The 19,094-nt window shown below is 41.4% G+C and overlaps 3 protein-coding genes across 6 annotated transcripts in view; 1 reads left to right on the top strand and 2 right to left on the bottom strand.

Annotated features, from left to right (window-relative positions):
- Window positions 1–12,926, top strand: part of mob2a (MOB kinase activator 2a) — a 45,832-nt gene extending 32,906 nt beyond the window's left edge. For all 4 annotated transcript variants that reach the window (XM_008312286.3, XM_008312285.3, XM_008312284.3 and 1 more), the window contains exons 2-5: window positions 4,841–5,001; window positions 6,584–6,677; window positions 9,322–9,446; window positions 11,086–12,926. In XM_008312286.3, coding sequence (XP_008310508.1) covers window positions 4,841–5,001; window positions 6,584–6,677; window positions 9,322–9,446; window positions 11,086–11,399 — 694 coding nt within the window. In that variant the 3' untranslated portion in view covers window positions 11,400–12,926. The remainder of the gene's footprint in view (window positions 1–4,840; window positions 5,002–6,583; window positions 6,678–9,321; window positions 9,447–11,085) is intronic.
- An 885-nt stretch (window positions 12,927–13,811) lies between these two features.
- Window positions 13,812–15,569, bottom strand: kcnj11 (potassium inwardly rectifying channel subfamily J member 11). Its single transcript, XM_008312282.3, has one exon. The coding sequence runs from the start codon at window positions 15,567–15,569 to the stop codon at window positions 14,412–14,414; it is 1,158 nt and encodes a 385-aa protein (XP_008310504.1). The 3' UTR covers window positions 13,812–14,411.
- A 627-nt stretch (window positions 15,570–16,196) lies between these two features.
- LOC103380395 (ATP-binding cassette sub-family C member 8-like) lies at window positions 16,197–19,088 on the bottom strand. The gene is made up of 3 exons (XM_008312347.3): window positions 18,660–19,088; window positions 17,968–18,030; window positions 16,197–16,960 (listed from the first exon to the last, which is right to left on the bottom strand). Exons 1-3 carry the CDS (start codon window positions 18,693–18,695, stop codon window positions 16,823–16,825), a joined length of 237 nt encoding a protein of 78 aa, XP_008310569.2. The 5' UTR covers window positions 18,696–19,088; the 3' UTR covers window positions 16,197–16,822.
- Between the last annotated feature and the right edge of the window lie 6 nt (window positions 19,089–19,094).

The raw sequence follows: 19,094 nt of genomic DNA on the forward strand, positions 1-19,094 counted from the left end.
ATGCTGACCCATTTCTAGAAAAGAAAATTGCCTAATGTATACTATGTGCTTGTGTCATGTGAAGTAGACATGCAGTCATTATGAGTGTATTCCTCCAGGTTAAATATCTTCCTGTAATTGCTTTGGTTAAAAGTTTCCTCTCACCTTTTATGTTTGGGTACAGGTGTGTTTTCAAGTGGTAGCCCAAAGGGCACATGTCCTAAAACTTCCTGTGGCCTGTGTTGATGTTGAGAGTGATAATTAAATTCTTTCCACTATCTAAGTGTCCCCTAGCTGATCATAAGCAGGATGCTGTGGCCACAAAAGCAGAGAATGTTATTGTACAGTGTGTTGTTGTGTCTGTTGCAAGAACCAGTGCAGGCAGTGACACGTTCTGCTGCTCCTTTTCTCTCTTATAGTGGCAATTCACGTTCCCTACTTAAGAAATCCACACAACCACCGCCTTAAACACACACGCGCATATTCACACAAGCGTGTGTAAGCATTTGCGTAAAATCTAATTTTTCTTAGTCATCAGTGACATCTTATCATGACCAACAAACATTTGAACCATTCAAGTCCTGACCAGCTTGCTTTTTCTCCCAAGTGTTTAATCAGCAAGTGGGTCAACACTCTTCCTTCCCCACTTTACCACTATTTGTCACACAAGTATTGTGATGTTGATGAGTCTCCATTATAGTGATAGCAGGAGGGCCCATACATACTCGGCAGCCCACAGAACCACTGAATAGGTTTAGCACAGGATGACTAGGAGATACCCAGACCTACAGTAAAGAGTGGGTGGTTGTGGAGTGTATGTCAGCGTGTGTCCTAGCTACAATTCTTATTCAGTGATTTGTGGTGTGACTGACATTGCTACTGATTAAACAGTGGCAGCTGGTCCTTCTTTGTTTGTCTATCCCTCTTATCTCTTTACAACGTAAGTGTAATTGACGAGTCTTGTGCTATTCTTCGAACTAGCACATGCTAGTTTCAGAAAAGCAAAGCTAAAACCCCTGCTTTACCAAACCCTGAAACTGTTTTTAGAACTGTAATAGCTACTGTGGTTTTGCTCTAGTGTGCTCAAACTCTCTGCACTCCACTGTCTGTGTTTTTTGGAATAAAAGAAGCCTATAGTCCACTTGGTTTGATTCTCAAAATAGATCAGAATGGCAAGGGTTTAAGAAAAATTATTCCTCCAACTAAAGTTGAACAAGGTGAGATATTCATTTTTGTGTCAATACAATTCAGGGCAACTTCCTAAAGCTGTTTGATCAGACTTCTCGTCATGAGTCACTGATCTGGATTAGTTGTCTGTTTGCCTCCTAACTCTTGTGATATAATCAAAGTCACTTGATTTTTAAGTTAAAAAAATTATTTGTTTTTAAGGGTACATCTTTTAACTTTTGGCCAGATCTTCCTGTTATAGAGTGACAACTAACATTCTGTAGATTATTTCTTTTTTAGTACTCTTTATATTTTGTTAGTCAGGGCTAGTGGTCTCTGTAGTGTTTTGTTTTTGTTTTATTGTGGGGCAAAGAATATAATTTTTGTGTTATTACACTTTAACAGTGTTTCTATATGTATTGAAAAATTGAAGATTTAAAAAAAATCCATTATATAACATTACCATGTCATTATTGCATGATTACACCTGTGTTTTTATCCGATGCACATTTGCCAGTATTTAGATTTGAAGATTTGCTGCCCAATGTATTAATTTTCACTGTTGAACGCTATATGCATTTGCAGGTCTGAGTGTAGAAGAAGGGAATTGGGTGTGGAGATCAAGTTATTTTAGAGAAAGTACTTAAGCTAATTGTAGCTACATAGCACTGTAATTTTGGTTAGAATGATTCCAGGATTAATTGGAAACAGGTTCTGGTAATGAGACAGAGCTGTTTTCTACCTGCCAAAGGGCTCCTTCTTTTTATACAAACTTCATATTACACCCATGTGTATTCAGTCGTCTATAAGCACACCACCTGTGTACATATCCAACAGTGAAAGTCCAAGGATAGATAACATTTTGGAAATGCACTACCTCAGACCCAACAGCCTTAGTGAACAATGCCACCCTCTCAGACCAGACAGAACCTTCTTCTTCTAGGTTTTCTCGAGGTCTCTGCTGGAATCAGTCTTGTGACGCAGCTGTTGTGATCAGCTGGGTCAGCCATGAAAAGAGAGAAGGGGCTGTAGCTAGGCCAATGAGTGTGTATGACATTGTGTGTAAGTGGGATACCAGTGGTGTTCTACTAGAGGTAGTTAGCGAAGACGGCTGTGGACTGGGGGAGGGTTTTTTCCTGGGAAAGTGAAAGGGGTGAGATAGTGGCTAACAGACCGAGTCGAACAGCTGTCAGGTATATACGCCCCCCATTTCCTTATTGTGCTGATAAACATCAGCATGGCTGACCTCCTGCTTTACAACAATAATGTCTGCGTGAGAGGTTTAAATACACCGGTGTTGCACTTGTGGTATTCCTGTGCAAGTTTTCTGCTTCTGAGCTTTGGTGTCAGGCAGGCTGTGGCTGTCCTACCAACCCAGAGACATATGCCTGGTCTTGACCTCAGTTCCAACTTCACTCCTTCCTGCCATGATCTGTCCCTGATCTGGTGAAGAGAAAGAGCCATCTGTTGCCTTTTATGGCAAAGGCTTGCCTGAGAGAACTTCACCAAGAACAGACAAAACAATGTGTGTGTGTGTGTGTGTGTGTGTTTTAGTAAAGACAGACCATGTATGTATGAGGGGAGGAGTGCTGGCACTCAGGAAGTTTTCATTTTCCTAAAATAAACTAATGGGTCCAAAGGTTTTATCTCTCCCTTACCACACAGCCTGGGGGAGGCATCTATAGAGAAAATTATGAAATTACAGAGGGAGAGTAGCAGGAAATAGCTAAGTGAAGCTGAATGTTTTTACAAGGAAGGGGTGGGAGGGGGGAACTGACTTGAACTTTCATAGAGCTCGACAGTTTTTTGAAGTGCTCAGTGCAGCCTTTGAAAAGTTGTGAGAGCTGTCGATATATGTGGATGAATAGCCTTTCTTGGGCAAAGCTGTCTCACATGATGAAACATTAAGCTCATGGAGACAACCACATGAATCTGCCCATGCCCTTCTGAGCAGGAGGAATGTGTTTTCTCTTCAGTTGCAGACAAACTAGATTGGACAAAGGCAACATACAATGAAAGAAAATCTAACAAACTAGTACAGAACATGAATGACAAATGAAAAAGGGTTGTGTGTTAATTATTAGACACCAGTGTAATCTACAATGTACCTGATGTATATGAATGTAAAGCCTGAATGTGCCCTACCACCATATGATTTTACAGCTGGTCTAGAAGTAAGTTTTTGAAAATTAGGTAGACAACAGATGACATGTTGTAGGAGCAGTCATTTTTACATGGATTAAAGGTTTTGTTGACTTTCCCGTTCTTGTTTAAACTGCAGAAGGCTTTTGAACACTTTCCTGGCCAAGAGGCCTTGTGCTGCACAGTCTTGTGTTTTCTCAGTGTTTATGAGTTCCCATGGATATCAGCTGGGCCTCTGTTGATATACCTCCTCTCCTAACCCCCTCCGACCCAGCCACCCAATCTTTTTTAGTCTTCTTTTGTATGTGTATTTTTAATGCACACGTCTACATGTGCAATGTCAGTGTTATTAAACTGTCCTGCAAACAAAGTGAAGTATCCGTCTCTGTCGTCCGAATTCCAGAGTTAATAGCAGCAAAATAAAATAAAAAAGGTTTTGACTGCTGTGGGGGGAAAGTGTGTATGATCCACCATCATCAGTCCTGTTAAAAGGGCTTATCTAAATCCAGGAGCTGAAGCCACTGCATTTCTGGAAGAGTGAGAGGATTTGGGTATGAGAACAGGAAGATGGGGAGAGAATAAATGGTCAAGAACACATGCCTGCTGTATCATGGTGTTTAGACTGGGATTGAAGAGAGGAGAGGTATGAGAACTGGAGGTAGATGGTAGCGTGTATAAAAATTCAGGGTAAAAAAGGGACAATGAATTCAGGAAGCAAGCAGAAACTCCCTTGTCCTTAACAAAGATCAAGAGGAAGTGGAAAAGATAGAAACGGGAATAGATATGACATGATACAAGATACTGGTCTGCCCTTCAAAATCTTAAAAAAAAGTCTGACTGTCACTTTTGATTAAATTTGCTCTAATTTGTGCTGACTTAGCAAGACAACCCAGTCTGTTTGTCTCATCTATCACGCTTTCCGACCTTTGACCCTCTATTGCACAGCCTCTTTGCACTGATTCAATCCTGGAGCAGGAGATGGGGGAAGGAGAGGATACAATCCTGGAAGTGCAGGACGAGTGTGATATGACATGACTGTGCTAAAACTAGCAGGAGAGGTACAAGGCGCTGGGGACGACTGTCTGGGTGGAAGCTTTAAACCTGGGTATAGGTCAGAGGTCAGAGTTAAGGGTCAGGTACAGCAACAGAGGCATTTTTGTGTGGATGATTCTGTCTGTTGTGGTTGCACTCTCAAAAATCCTAACTTTTTTTTTTTTTTTTTAGTTACATGCTGTAGCTGAAAACATTTATATCATTCTGTCTTTATTGTCAGTGTTGCTTTTCTTAAAGTGGAATCTAATGCCAGAGCCCACTTTTGCTGATTTGTACATTGCCTTCAATTATGGATTAGCATGAGCTCAGCAAATTTCAGTGTCTGGCTTGGATATTAGATGTTTTTCCAGTGTCATCATGCTGGTCTGTCTAGAACATTCACAGCAAAGACCTCTCATTCCTTTTATGGTGTACAGTTGTACAGCTCATAAAAAATTTAGCTCATAGGCATTTATAAAATTTTCCTTTTGCTTAACCCCTTTTTTTCTATGCTTTGCAGGAAGTCAAAGACGAAACCAAATGGAAAGAAGCCTCCAGCAGAGGAGAAGAAGCAGTACCTGGAACCAGAGTTCACAAAGATCCGTGTGGTGGACTTTGACCTCAAAGAGCTGGTGGTGCTGCCCAGAGAGATAGACCTCAATGAATGGCTAGCCAGCAACAGTGAGTAATTAACTGTAGTATGGTGGTGGAGACTTACACCTGAGTACAATATGCTGTACAGCATTAGAAAAATACACACATAATCCCAATGCCTGTGAAGTCTGTTTAACACAACCATTGTTGATATAACATTTGAAACAGGTAAAACATGTAGAGGTCATATTCATGACAAACTATTTAAAATTTTTCCATTTCGCTTGACAATTGTTTTTCCACTTTGATTTGTTCTTGTCATCTGGGGACAAAAAAATCTTCAGTTATTACAGAGTTGGTTCCTAAACATGATCCAGACATGGCATGTCTTTGAGTCTGTTCCAACCACACACTACTTCTTTAAACATCATTGTTTAGTGTCAGGTTCAGACTCTGTCCTGTGTTTAAAGACTTATTGAAATGTGTAGTCTGGGTTTCCGTACTGGTTTGTTATGACTTCACACAATCCAGGTGTTGGTTGAGGATTTGAAACAAAACAAAGCTTCTACTGTCTTTTGTTTTTGTCCATGGAAGTTTGATTTAAAGTATTCATGAATAAAGTCATTCGTCCACATCCTCATATTTTAACCCAAGTAGTAATCACTGTTGTATTTACATTTAAGTATAAACCAGCAGTACTTTTACTGAAGGCTGGCGTTGTCAATGTTTTTGTCAAAAACAGTAAAAGTCCTGTTGTGTGGATACACTCTGTTGGAGGGTTTGTTCCATACGGAGAAAACCAAGATTTAGGATAAGGGAGCAGACAGAATCAAAGACGTACAACACACCACAGCCATTTCAGCTTGTTATGTGATTAGTTGCTTAACATGACTTCTGGAAAATCCCAAGCCCTTTTTTTAATAAATGGGATGTAGATCAAAAGCTGCTGCTTGGAGATGTTCACGTCAGAAGCTTAAACACGAATAAAACTTTTAAAGTTTGCCTGCGGTCTTCAGACCTCCCAGCTTTCTTTAGCTAAGAGCTGCAGAGTAGTTTTGCATAAGTAAAAAATTACAGAGCACCACTACCAACAACTTTTTCCCTTTTGCTTCTGTGAGTAAAGTAATTGGTTGCTGTCAAATAAACACATCAAATTCAAGGAATGCTACAGTACCTGAATAATAACCTGTACACCTGTGAAACTACCATGCTGCACAGTACATTGTAACATATAGTACGTCGAATAATGTTTTATTTTAAGGTATAACGAGCTGTAAGGCAGTTTCCCTTCTGGGTGGAAAAACGTGTAGTTTTCAGTTACTGCACCAATGACAAACACACCAAAGCTGTAGACAGTGGTGTTTCCAGATTGTTTTTCTAAAGTTCACGCACATGTTAGCTGTTCAAAGATGATTGATTAGTGTGTGCATGTGACCGTGGCCAATGGCTGTGACAGATGACAGGCAGTAAACATTAGTTTAAGTGTCTCCAAATCCTTTATAGAATGATGTGACACCCATGTAGGACACCCATGTTCTCACAGTATTTAGGTCAAACACTGACCTCATGCTAACAGAAAAGCTTTTCAGACGCCACATTCCAGCAAATCACAGCCAGTTATTAATGTCTACATTCTCCTGTGTTTTTTTGTTTTTGTTTTTTTTTTTAGCAACTACATTCTTCAACCTTATCAACCTGCAGTACAGCACCATCTCAGAGTTCTGCACTGGGGACACCTGTCAAGCCATGACAGCCTGCAACACGTAAGTTATCCAGGGCAACTTTTGGTTTATTCATCACTCACACGTTAAACCTCATTGGTTTATTCATCAAGAATAGTGGTATTACATTAGTTGATTGAGACGATTACTTCCTGATCAGCCAGGGAATTTTTGTGAACAGGTTTTGTTCGTACTGGGTTCCTTTTTTGAAAAGAAATGACACAAAGCTTGTCACTGTGATCAAGCTTTCACTAATATTGTCAATCTTAAAATCTGATTAGTCTGTACCTGTCACATTAACCTTAAAACTAGCTGACAAAGAGCAATAAAACATCTGTCCTGATTTTAGTAGCGTTTCCGCCACATTTTTTAGCAATAACATCCAAAATATATTTAAGGATATTAACATCATGTTGTGTTCACACCAAGTTCACAGAGGGGAGGTGTCTAACACTAAGTGTTTATCTTAACTAGTTCGCCCTGTCGGGGCGGGGTGCGGTCTTTATGTGTGAGCCCTTGTCTCTGGAGAAAGGCCTTCATTCCCCCTGTGCACACTGAAGGCTGGAAAAACTTGATTACCCACACTGAGATACCACAACACCCACTGAGCTGCTCTTACACATCACAACAAGCGCACACAAACTTGCTTAAATGCTCACTGCAGAGAAAAATGTTAGTGACATCAACACGGAAAAACACAACCTTTGACAATAGTTGTATTTGCAGAGAGAAAATAGGAAATTTTACACGCCTTTACAACTTTACCTATGACTCTATGAAAACAGCAAATGTACTATTTAAAGTTTATTATATACAAAAATAGGTAATAATAAATATATTGTATTTAACATGACCAGTCCTGTAACTCGCAATGGGAAAGCTCGGTCTTACAGACAAGGTACACCATTTAGAATTGTACCTTTACCCCAGCCCACTACCAGCACCCCACCCTTTTCCTGCCTGTGCAGGAGCTGGCACCCACGCCCCCCATCTGTGTTAAAAAACTGACTGAACCACAGTCACAGCAGCGTCAGTGCCCCTGCCTGAAGGCAGAGCTCAGTGCTATTTTTGGAAAATAATGTTTCCATGAGCTATAAGAGAGCGGAACCATTTGGTAGCCATTTAGACCAATTTTGTGTGTGTTGTGTGTGCGTCTGTGTTTGTGTATGTCAGCGACGGAGAGCAGCAGAGAAACTGTAATATGCTTACAGTTTTCATTAGCTCTAAGCTCAGAAAGCAATTCATTAGCATAAACAGAAAACAATACCTCTGTGTGTTATGTATGTGATTTTTTGTTTGTTTGTTTTTTATAATTTGAAGTCATGCTTTGTCAATTCTCTGCACAAATTAGTTACAGTCCAACATCCTACAGTAATACATTTTTATTGATGTAAATCCAGTTTTTGCCGCAGCAACCAGCACCAGATACTGGGAAAAATAGTGTTTCACAAACCTGAATCAAAGTGTCAAAGTTTGAAAAGACACTGACTAAAACAGTCCGGATAGAAATGCAGTACAAATATTACCAGACCGCAGATTCACAGACTTGACATCAGAAAAAAATATTTTTTTCCCCACGTACTTTTTTAAGCTACGAAGTTCCTGTTTGTAGGCAGAGAACGTCACGTGTAATTGAGTTTGAGTCGAGATTTTACCATCGCTGTTGTCTTTCACATATTTTTTTTCTCAGATGTCGCCTAAACGGCAGACTGGAAAGACTTGCTTCAATGTTAACTTTTATTATTTATTAAAATTAATTCACCTTTCTCTTCAATTTTAGATTTTTTTTTTCAATTAATTTATTTTTTGTAATTAATTAAAATGTAGTTTTTTATGCTTTGAGACTATATTTCTTTATGCCACCTTGACTAACAGTGTTGTGTACTGTATATGGCCGTAGCATAAAGTCATGTCTGGGTGAGTGTTAAAGGGGATTGGGGTATTTGTAGTTGAGCCAGTGTCTCTCCCACATACAGTGTACAGTACAGAGTAAATGCATTGTAGGTATATGCTCAGTGGGTCCTGTCCTGCAGTGGTCAGGTATGGGAACGCCTGACATTCCTGTGGATTTGAAACATCTAGACCACAGACTGCCCTGCACATACTTATAAAAGAGCGTCATTATTTAGCCAGGTTCTACTTCACTGTTTTATGCACACGTAAAAATTCTTGTGTATCCTTCACAAAACTTTCTCCGGTTCAGTCTTAGCCCAACATCTCCACCTTGAACAAACAGTATCTGCTTATCTATTATCTGTCATGGCGGTGAATTCTTTGGTCATTTTTAAGTCTATCTTCAGTGTGAAGAGATTTTGTTGTAGCTTCAGGAGAAATGTCTCAATCACGAAATGAGGCACAGATTTCTAGACAAACCACACTTACTGTGTTTCATTGTTGTGTCACAAACGGTGAGACATCAGTGAGCATACAGGTTTTTCCCTGCATGAGGAGAGGAAGCAGGTGACGTGTCTAAAGCCTGTAATTATCACCGTCATCAGGTCACAAGTTGTATTGTTTGTTTTTCCGGCTGCTTGAATACTTGGCTTTAATTTTCTCTGAACTGCTCCTGTTTGTCTCACCGCCCCCTCACTCTGCAGGGAAGATGTTTGTACTTTATTAAAAGCCCTTGACAGCTGTGTAATAATGACAGTGTTTTGTGACAGTGATGTTTTCTGTGTTGTTCCAGAATATACTACTGGTATGACGAGAGGGGGAAGAAGACGAAGTGCACTGCTCCACAATACGTCGACTTTGTAATGAGTCTCTGTCAGAAACTGGTCACAGACGAGGAAATCTTTCCAACGAAATATGGTGTGTTTTTTTTTCTTCTTCAGCGTTTCCAGACCTGTTGGGTCTTTCAACTAAAAAAAAAAACTTTGATTCTGCTGCCCCCTGCTGATATTTGAGAGGATAACTGAGGAAGAGAGCTGTTAACTTAACAAAGGAACACTGCAACTATTTTTTTTATATAACTATTATTAAATCTTTGAAGGTATTTACTTTGCTCATTACTAGTTAATGTAGTTGTTATAAAACAACAGATACAATTTTGTGTTAAAGTGTTGACTAGTGTTGTGGTTCCATAGTGTAGCTGTTTGCCTTGCAAGCAAAGTGCAGAACGTCCTGGGTTTGATTCCCAGAGGGATCACATAATGACACCTCTCACCCCCACTTGTACCTTTGCTTTTGATAAAAGTGTCTCCTAAATTTATGAATGTAAAACTAAGGGTAATCTTTAAGATAAAAAGCCGTCTCATGTGAAGACATCATTTAAAATGGGAATACTTGGTTTGTAGTATACAGAGGGGAAATTGTTGATGCTCATTATTAAGAACACACTTATTTAGAAAGCAGACATGTTTTATCAAATGGTACAAAACAAATCTAAAAAAGACAAAAGTTACCTGTAAAGTAACTAAATGTGTATGTAATTCCTCAGGAGGCTTTTCTAAAACCAGTCAAAAATACCTTAAATACCTTAAATTAGGGGTGCACCGAACTTTTGGCCACTGAAAATTTTCAGCCAAAAATGTGCGTTTTCAGTTTTAGGCCGAAAGACTTTTATCACGAAAGACATGGTCGAAACAGGAAGTTATGTGGGCAGCGCGGGCTTGTCTGAAAGCGAACATTTCTGCGGCGTGGACGTATTTCAATATATCTGAGAAAGACCCACAGATAGTGATTTGCAAAACGAGTAATGTTGAAATTTCAAGAAAAGTACACTAATAGTCTGACAGCACACGTTTCAATGAGATCTATTCGGATTCCCTGCCACTTGATCCGTGTTATAAAGATCATTGATCAATCAAATCATCCACGCCGCAATGGATGCGGAGAACCCGCTTGGAGACGGAGAAGCTTACAGCGCAGGTGAAGGACAGCAGTGCTCTGTGAGGTCCTGCAAGAGAGTGCCTCAAATAATAATAATAGGTAAGCTATCAGTTGATTTTTATTTCTCTGCTAGACATGAAACAAATAATTATTTTGACAATTCTTAGTTTATTTAATATTAATTTATGTAGTTGCAGTGCCATGATTTTATTGAGGTTTAGTACATAGCCATAAATGCAATGGTACTAATAATTGGCATAATTTCTTTCGGTGTTTCGGTTTTCGTCCCTGGTTCTCTCATTTTCTGTTTCGACCAAGAATTTTAATTTCGGTACATCACTCCTTTAAGTTCTTCTTTTAGTAAGTTGAATTATTACTAATTTGAATTAAATTGAGCCTTTTGAATTTGTTATTGTAAAAAACACATGGTATATAAAATAAAACCCAGCTCCACAGGAAACCACCTACTAGAAAACAATAGATTATCAGGCTTGTTTACTGGGATTCATCTTTGATGGGATTCACATTTGATGCTGCATCTGATTCCTCAAACCTGAACATTTTTAAATCACAAACTGTTTTCTATGTTGGATTCAAACTGTTGTCTTTCACTCCTCAGGTAAAGAGTTCCCCAACTCCTTTGAGTCCTTGGTAAAGAAGATCTGCCGGTATCTGTTCCATGTGCTGGCTCACCTCTATTGGGCGCACTTTAAAGAGACAGTGGCTCTGGATCTTCAGGGCCACTTGAACACTCTATATGCACATTTCATCGTTTTCGTAAGGGAATTCAACCTGGTTGACCCCAAGGAGACCTGTATCATGGACGACCTGTCCGAAGTTCTCTGCACCCCTGCACCGCTGCCCGCTCTGGCCCCCTCCACTCCAGCCTCAGCTCCTTCCCCCTCTTCACAAAACCACGTGACGGAGAGATGAGCAGGGTGACGGTGGTAAAACTGCAGCCCTGGGGGTGATGGAGGATAAGGATAGAGGAGAGAAGGTAGACACAGCCTGGCCCCCTGCCTCAGTGCCAGCAGGACTTTAGAGACCTTCTACTACCCCTTATATTTCACTATGACATCAACCAACCAGCCACAAGAAAGAGGGGAAGGGTTTTTGGGAGGGATTTGGTGTTTCAGGGAGGGGTTTGTCACACCAGCAGGGTTTGGTGTGAGTGTTCCTCCCAGAGGCAAATCCCTCCCATCTTCTCTGCAATTTAAACCCGGAACAAAATTGTGTGTATGTGTTTTTTTTCTCCTTTTTTTGTTTTTGTTTTATTTAGTTTTATGTTTTTGCTGCAGGTAAGGGTGTGTCTGTGTATGTGTGTGTGTGGGAGGGGAGTGGAGTGTGTCCGTGGGCCCTTCACCTCTCTCTATCCTCTACCGAACATACAGTACAGGAAGGGGGCTCTGCTTTGCTTCGGCCTAATATTGTACAGTGTTGTTGATGTGTGGAGAAAGGCGTCTCTGCTCGCCTGCGGGCTCGCTCCTCCTGCAGTGACGGGAGACAGCTAGCTGACCCACGACCGCTACGTTGGCAAGTAGGGATCCACGTTACTGCCTGATGAGGTGATATTAGCCAATCACTGTTTGGGTTGTTTGTCGGGATGATTAAAGCGCTTCCTACTCAGGACCTGAGATAATACGTCACTGCTGCCAGAGAGAAGTTGCTGTTTGTTCTCTCTTTTTCCACCCCCTTTTCATTCTCTGTCCCCTGTTCTTTAGTCTGCCCAGCGCGCTATTAGACAAACCATGCTTCAACATAGTCACCGGTTCAATATCCTTGTAACCAGTCGCGATCAAGTTCCAGAGCCAACCTGCAGGGGGCAGCAAATGCACAGATAGAACAGAGAAGGCAAGACAGAGAAGGAAACATTAAGATTGTATGAAAGATGTCTAATCTAATCAGAGAAACCATTGCTTTTGAGCTAGAGTAGACTGGTGCCCATCTTTGGCTGAATCAGCCCTTTTACTGGCATGCAGCAGAGCAACAGCAGCTCCTCAAACCACCACCGCAGCCCCCGCTGCAGCCGCACAGAAGGACAAAGACATTAGGTAATGTCTGCAGGCCCACAGAGGGAGAGGTGGAGGTGGAGAGAGGGGGCGAGGGTGACGGCAGCAGAGCTGCCCTGCTGCTGAAAACACATCACTGCTTCTACTGTAGTGCAAAAACCCAGACTCTTTTAGTTTGTTTTCAACTGTCGCTTTGAGGTTTCTGTTTGAGAGAAAGAGTATCAAAGGAGAGTTAGTACAGATATAATAACAAAAATCGTATCCGTACACATGTATAGAAAATGCACAGTCTGCTTGGACTTCACTGTACAAAGAATCGCAAGCGGGTTCCGTCAGACATAGCCTTTGTGTGGAGGAGGATGGGTTTTTAATTCTCCTTTTTTATTTATTTTAATTCTTTTTGCAGGGTTCTTCAGTTCTGGCTCTCATTTTTATGTATTTTAATTATTAACTAAGTTAAAAGCAATTTAATATTTTAAGCTCTGCGGATTATAATCTAATAAAAGAGAGAAATGCCAGCTCTGCCTCTGTGTCATTTGTATGCTTATTATATATATATAATATATATTTATATATATTATATATATTTACACATTGTTATTTTGTGGTTAATGCTAAACTATTACACAGGTTCATAAATTCATGTTTTTATTTATTTTAACCAAACATAAGGTCTGTCAGAGGATGGAGAGTCTTCAAGAAACCCTCATGAATCGTGTAAAAATGTTCCAAATATTAATCCTATTTAAATATTCAGCATGATCATTACCTTTAATTGCCTTCAGATACATGCGGACAATCCAAAATAATAACAGTAAAAATTAGAATCAAAGACAAACACATTTCAACCAGACCTTATTCTGCACACCAGGGATCCTCAAGGACTGAAAGAAAACCGAACTGTAGAACTGGACTATGAAAACCTAGACCAACCTACCTGAACCATAAAAACTTTTTTTTTTTTTTTTTGATTAGCTGATGACAGTCCATCACAGGACAACATATAGAGAGAAACAACCTTACATTTTTAGAATCTCCAAAAAACCACGTCCTGCATCCAGAAAACCCATGCACAAACATGCAAACATCATACAGAAACACCATCAGTTATTAACGCGGCTGGAGTTTCCAAATCAGCACAGTCTTGCAGGACACTGAACCCACTCTACCTGTCAATCAAACACAGCATCACCTTCGTCTCTGGGATATGCCATAGGGTTTGACTTTGAATTTTCATCAGTCGATGCAACATTTTTGTGTATCATGTAAGCAGGTTGTCTTTGGGGTTATGTCTTGCTCTATTTAATTTGCTTCTAATTTGTATTACAGTAATAGGGGACTATTAGCTCTATAGCGCCCCCTTTAGGGAGAACTGCCGTTGAGTTAGGGCACTACAAAGAATGCTTAAACTTTGATTCTAGAACTAACAGTCACTGTTTAAAATGGACACAAGCAGCCCCTCAAGGAGGGAAAAAAGGTGACAGTTCAGGCATGAAAATGATCTTTTGTTGTGACTATGAACATGCAGTCAAGTGTGGTAAACAAAGATAGAAAAGAAAGGTCCTTATTGTTAGTGAAACAGCCATCCTGAGAAAAGGGCTCCATTTAAAACCATATGTCCACATGCGGATATTGGCACAGGTTGTACGATGCACTGCTTTGTTTGGTGTTTTTTGTTTGTTTGTTTGTTTTGCAGGATTGAATATCTTCTGATCCAACTGGTCAAAATGTTCGAGTGTAAGGCAGAGTTACGGTAAGTCACATTTTTACAGGCTCAGTGCATAATTCTAACTGTGCATCAAACTCACCCTGTGTAAAATTATGTATATATCACTTTTTTATAATATGAACACGATCGTATTAAATATTAATCTCAAGATTTAATTTATTCGGATAAAAAAATGCTGACCAGGTTCTCATCTGTTCACACAGTCTGTCAGCTGTCCACCGGCTTTGACCTGCGGATCACAGTTTGCCGCCGCTTTCTCACAGACGGCCGCAAGGTGACGCCCTCGCTCAGCTTTAAATGAGCGATCCCTCCGGCTTGGTCCAGTTCTTTGGCGCTGCAGCTCGGAGTCGGGACTTTCATGACTACTCCGAACTTGGAGTAGTCCACTGCGTACTTGCCGTCCTCCTCGGACACGGTGGGCACGAAACGCTGTCCCCACAGGATCTCCTCCGATACGTACGAGGTTCTGGCCTGCGTGGTGATACCCGTGGTCTCCACCACCCCCTCCAGAACCACGATCACCTCCAGGTCGTTGTGCAGCAGGTCAGCGGCGGACAGCTCATACAGAGGGCTGTCCTTGTCGATGATGTGGCTGATGATGAGGGGGGACACCAGGAAAATGCCGTTGGTCCCCACAGGGTTGTCCATGTGGATGTCTATCTGGTCCAGAGGAACCACTTCTCCTTCCTTGCTGGTGGTTTTCCTGACTACTTGCATCCGCACGGTGGCGCTGATAATCATGCTTTTCCTCAGGTCACCGATGCGGACCATGAAGCAGAGTTTGTTGTTGCGGACGGAGATCACGGCGTGCTTACTGAAAATGAGCGTCTCTGCGCGCCGGTGAGCCTGCGCAGTTTTCATGAAGATGCAGCCCAGCATGATGGCGTTGATGACCAGCCCGACGATGTTCTGCATGATAAGGATGATGATGGCGGAGACGCACTCCTCCGTGATCATTCGGCCCCCAAAGCCGATGGTCACCTGCACCTCAATGGAGAAGAGAAAAGCGGAGGAGAAGGAGTGAATGTCCGTTACGCACGGCACAAAGTCGTCTCCTCTTTGGTCCAGATCGCCGTGCGCGAAGGCGACGAGCCACCAGATCATCCCAAAAAGAAGCCAGCTGCAGAGGAAGGACATGGTAAATATGATCAGGGTGTGGAGCCATTTCAGATCCACCAGAGTGGTGAAGACGTCCTGTAAGAACCGGCCCTGCTCCCTGATGTTAGTGTGCGCTACGTTACAGGCGCCGTTCTTGGCGATGAATCGGGCCTTCCCGGATTTCGCCTTAAACTTTGGTTGCTGGACATCTTCAGCCAAACGGGTCAGTAAGTAATCATCAGGAATGAGTCCTTTCCTGGACAACATAGCGCTCCCATACTATGCAGCCACTTCCTGGCTTTGGACACGGTGTCCCCCTGAAGGACGAATTCCTCCTTGGTGCTTCTCCTCCTCCCGGCGCCGCTCACTGGCTCATCGGCACCTGCTGGGTGCAGAAGGGGGGACGGTCCTGTCTCTCTGTGGCCCGTTTTTCTGGAGGAATGCGCGCTGCTCTCCTCACGTTCCCTACAACTCAGAAGCAGAACAACCGCGATGTCCCATGAGGAGATTCTTCTTCTTGCTGCGCCGCAGCTGCCGCCGTCACTCTGTGGTGCCCAAGCGGGCGTAGCTGGGCCGCTCCGCGCTGCCCCCTTCACACCCAGGATCAGAGCTGCACGCCGTGCGTAAAGGAAATCCAGATAGATGTAAAATGTTAATGCGAGCGCATAATTGGTCCCTGAGCTGAAGGTTTTCAACCTTGGGTAAAAACTGTGGCTCATGTGGCGCAGTTGGCACCAGAGCTGAGTCGGTCACTTCACTACCGCACGGTAATGTGAGCCCAGGAAGTGTAGTGAAGACGGTCCCTCCCTCCGCTGCCGGCTGCCCTTCCTGTGTTCTGTGACCATCAGGTTTATCAGCAGCTGTGCGGCTTCCACCGTCAGAGGCAGGTAAATATACAGAACGAATAAATACATGTCTGTCTCATCCTCAGTAAAAAGCTATGGACTAATTCGATTTTAGACTTTCAAGTCAGAATTTGGGTACATTTTTTACTTTAAAGATGTATTGATATGACTAAAAACGAAATGATATTGTGCAAAAATAATAAATCGTTTTTGAGTTTAGATAAGTCATGTTATTAGCATATCCTTAGATCGCATAAATTAAGTTCTAACTTAAAGCTTTGGAACCATTTCAAGCTCATATGTTGTCTGTTTATTTTCTCTCTCTAGTGTTAGCAGCGGTCTTATCCCACTGGAGGACATGATGATGACCACTGAGGGTCTGGATTTTCTTCTGGACCAGGTGAACGGCGTCGTATTTCCCTCAGCTCTGCTCCTGATCATTTGAAACCCACGATGCACTCTTTTATAACAGGGTAACGTGAATCACACACAAAACAACGTTTTCACGACAGACAGAAACTGATGCAGTGAATTATAATTTGTTTTTATTACTAAAGAACTAATATTTCCTATGTACAAATATGATACATGATTAAAAAATAAAGAGTTCCTTCCAAGGGACAATTGCACTTTGAATGTCTTCATTCAACGTGTCCTCTTCGGTCTCTTCTTGTGCTACTTGTCTGCATGGACAAAGGAGGCAAATACACTTTCCTCCTGGTCCAGCAGGACCTGGGGTTTGTCGTGCTCCAGGATGATGCCCCGCTTCATCACAATCACAAGGTCGGCATTCAGGATGGTGTGGACGCGATGCTGTGCAAAAGGACATGGAAAGATTACAGATTTGATATTTGTATTTTTTTATACTGGGGACGACTAGCAAATCCCATGAGGTCAGTATCTCAGGTTGTAGGTCTGAGGTTTTTGAAAACGTCAGATAATGTCAATAATAACAGGTTGTCCTGTTAAGTATAAATGTATATATATGTATATATGTGTGTATATATATGAATATACACATATATGTACATATATTGTTTTTTTAAGGGAGAAAGGAGAGTGAAATTACAACATTAAACTGCAGAAGGCAGTCGTACATATATCATACATATATATGTATTGTGTTGTTATTTTAGCTCTAAATGAAGATCTGCATCTTCATAAAAAAGATGTGGTGATATATGTATGTACATATACATATATATATCTCTAAAAATATATATTGTATATATATATGTATATATCTATACACAATATATGTATATATATGTATTGTGTTGTTTATTTTAGATCTAAACAAAGCCCTGTATCTGAACCATAAAAAGGATGTGGTGGGCAGTCACGGTGGAGGCTGACACCCTGAGAGCTTCCTCTGGTTACCTCCACATATGGCTGATCTTGCACACGTGCATTAACCTGGTCATCAAATACCTGTAACTAGAGAAAGCGATCAGAGAACACAACCCTCCTCCACCGCCGCTCAGTTTCTCATGGTGTGTTAATTGATGTGGTATCTGATTCCACATCGCCACCAAAACAGTATCATGTCATTCTGGAGCCAAAGGCCACATCATCATAAAAAGTAAAAATTTGTTCCTTACTGTTTAGGGTCTGCAGCTTAAAGACTAATGCTGCCATAACTAACTGAGTTCATCTTGTTTTTCTTCTCTGTGTCCACTTTACATTTCACCGCAGTTCTGTTGAAGTCTTTTAGCCGTTCAAAGAAACACATCAGCAGAATAGCAGGAAGAGCTCTGTTCTGAGTCAGGAGAGATCTTGCTATTCTGGGAGGGGAGAGGAGAAGGAGCGGAGATACTCACTGCTATAGTAACTACTGTCCGGTCAGCGAATGCAGTCATCACTACTTTCTGCAGGATGCTCTCCTGTGGGATGGAGCCAAAGTAAGTAACACACAAAAGACTCTTGTTTGACAGACAAAGATCAAATGAAAAGCCAGAAAGTGTTTGTTGGAGGGCATTGATGCTGCTGCTGCTGACGCTGACAAGTCAAGTTAGACATGTCCTTGTCGTCTCACCCTCAGGCTCAACTATGCTCACTGTTTACTCTCCTTATCTTTCTACTTCATGCACACCTTCTCCTCCTTCTTTTATCAACATTTCATGAAAACAAACCACTTTCTGTGACTTTAACCTGACATCAATCAAGTCCAGCAAACTGTTTATATATTTCCATTTACAAGTACAGTAAAGGGGAAACACAAAATAGGAATTAGGGATACTGAAATCCCTGAATATGAAAATGTTGTTTTGTTATAGGTTTTTCCCCACAGTTAGTGATATTATGTTGATTAAGTCAAAGCCCAAACCAACAGTGTACGTAATCTGATTTACTGCTGTGTTCTGATTAAAACTCAAACTGCACAAGAACTCTGAATTTGAGTATTGAAGCAAATGCATTTAAACAAATGAAAGTATTGAAGTCATAGAAAAAAAACCTACTTCTGCTAGTGCACCTTTAAGACCTTTGCCACCTTTGGTAAACACACACTGACCGTTGCCATGTCAATTGACGCCGTGGCTTCGTCCATGATGAGGATGCTGCTCTTCCTTACGAAGGCTCTGGCTAAACAGAAGAGCTGTCTCTGTCCCTGACTGAAGTTCTCTCCTCCCTCTGTCACCACAGCATCTGGAAGACAAAGCAGTCACACCTATAACACAACTGTACTGCAGAGGTTTGGACTCAAGTCACATGACTTTAATGTTGGGCTTGAGAGGCATCCAATGGAATGTAGAACGCTGCACAGAACAATAAATGTTAATGAAGCCTCCAGTCACAAGGTGGCTGCAACTCATAGAGTGGTTTGTACAGATAAGAATATATAAGCAGGTTCTCAGTAATATTTCAATTTGGTGTGGTGGTAAAAAAAATTCTAAAATACTTTTTGGAGTTGTAAACACGTAATATTAACTTGGCAGCATGTTTTAGG

This window comes from Cynoglossus semilaevis, chromosome 6 (assembly GCF_000523025.1).
Source record: "Cynoglossus semilaevis isolate Cse_v1.0 chromosome 6, Cse_v1.0, whole genome shotgun sequence".
Lineage (NCBI taxonomy): Eukaryota > Metazoa > Chordata > Actinopteri > Pleuronectiformes > Cynoglossidae > Cynoglossus > Cynoglossus semilaevis.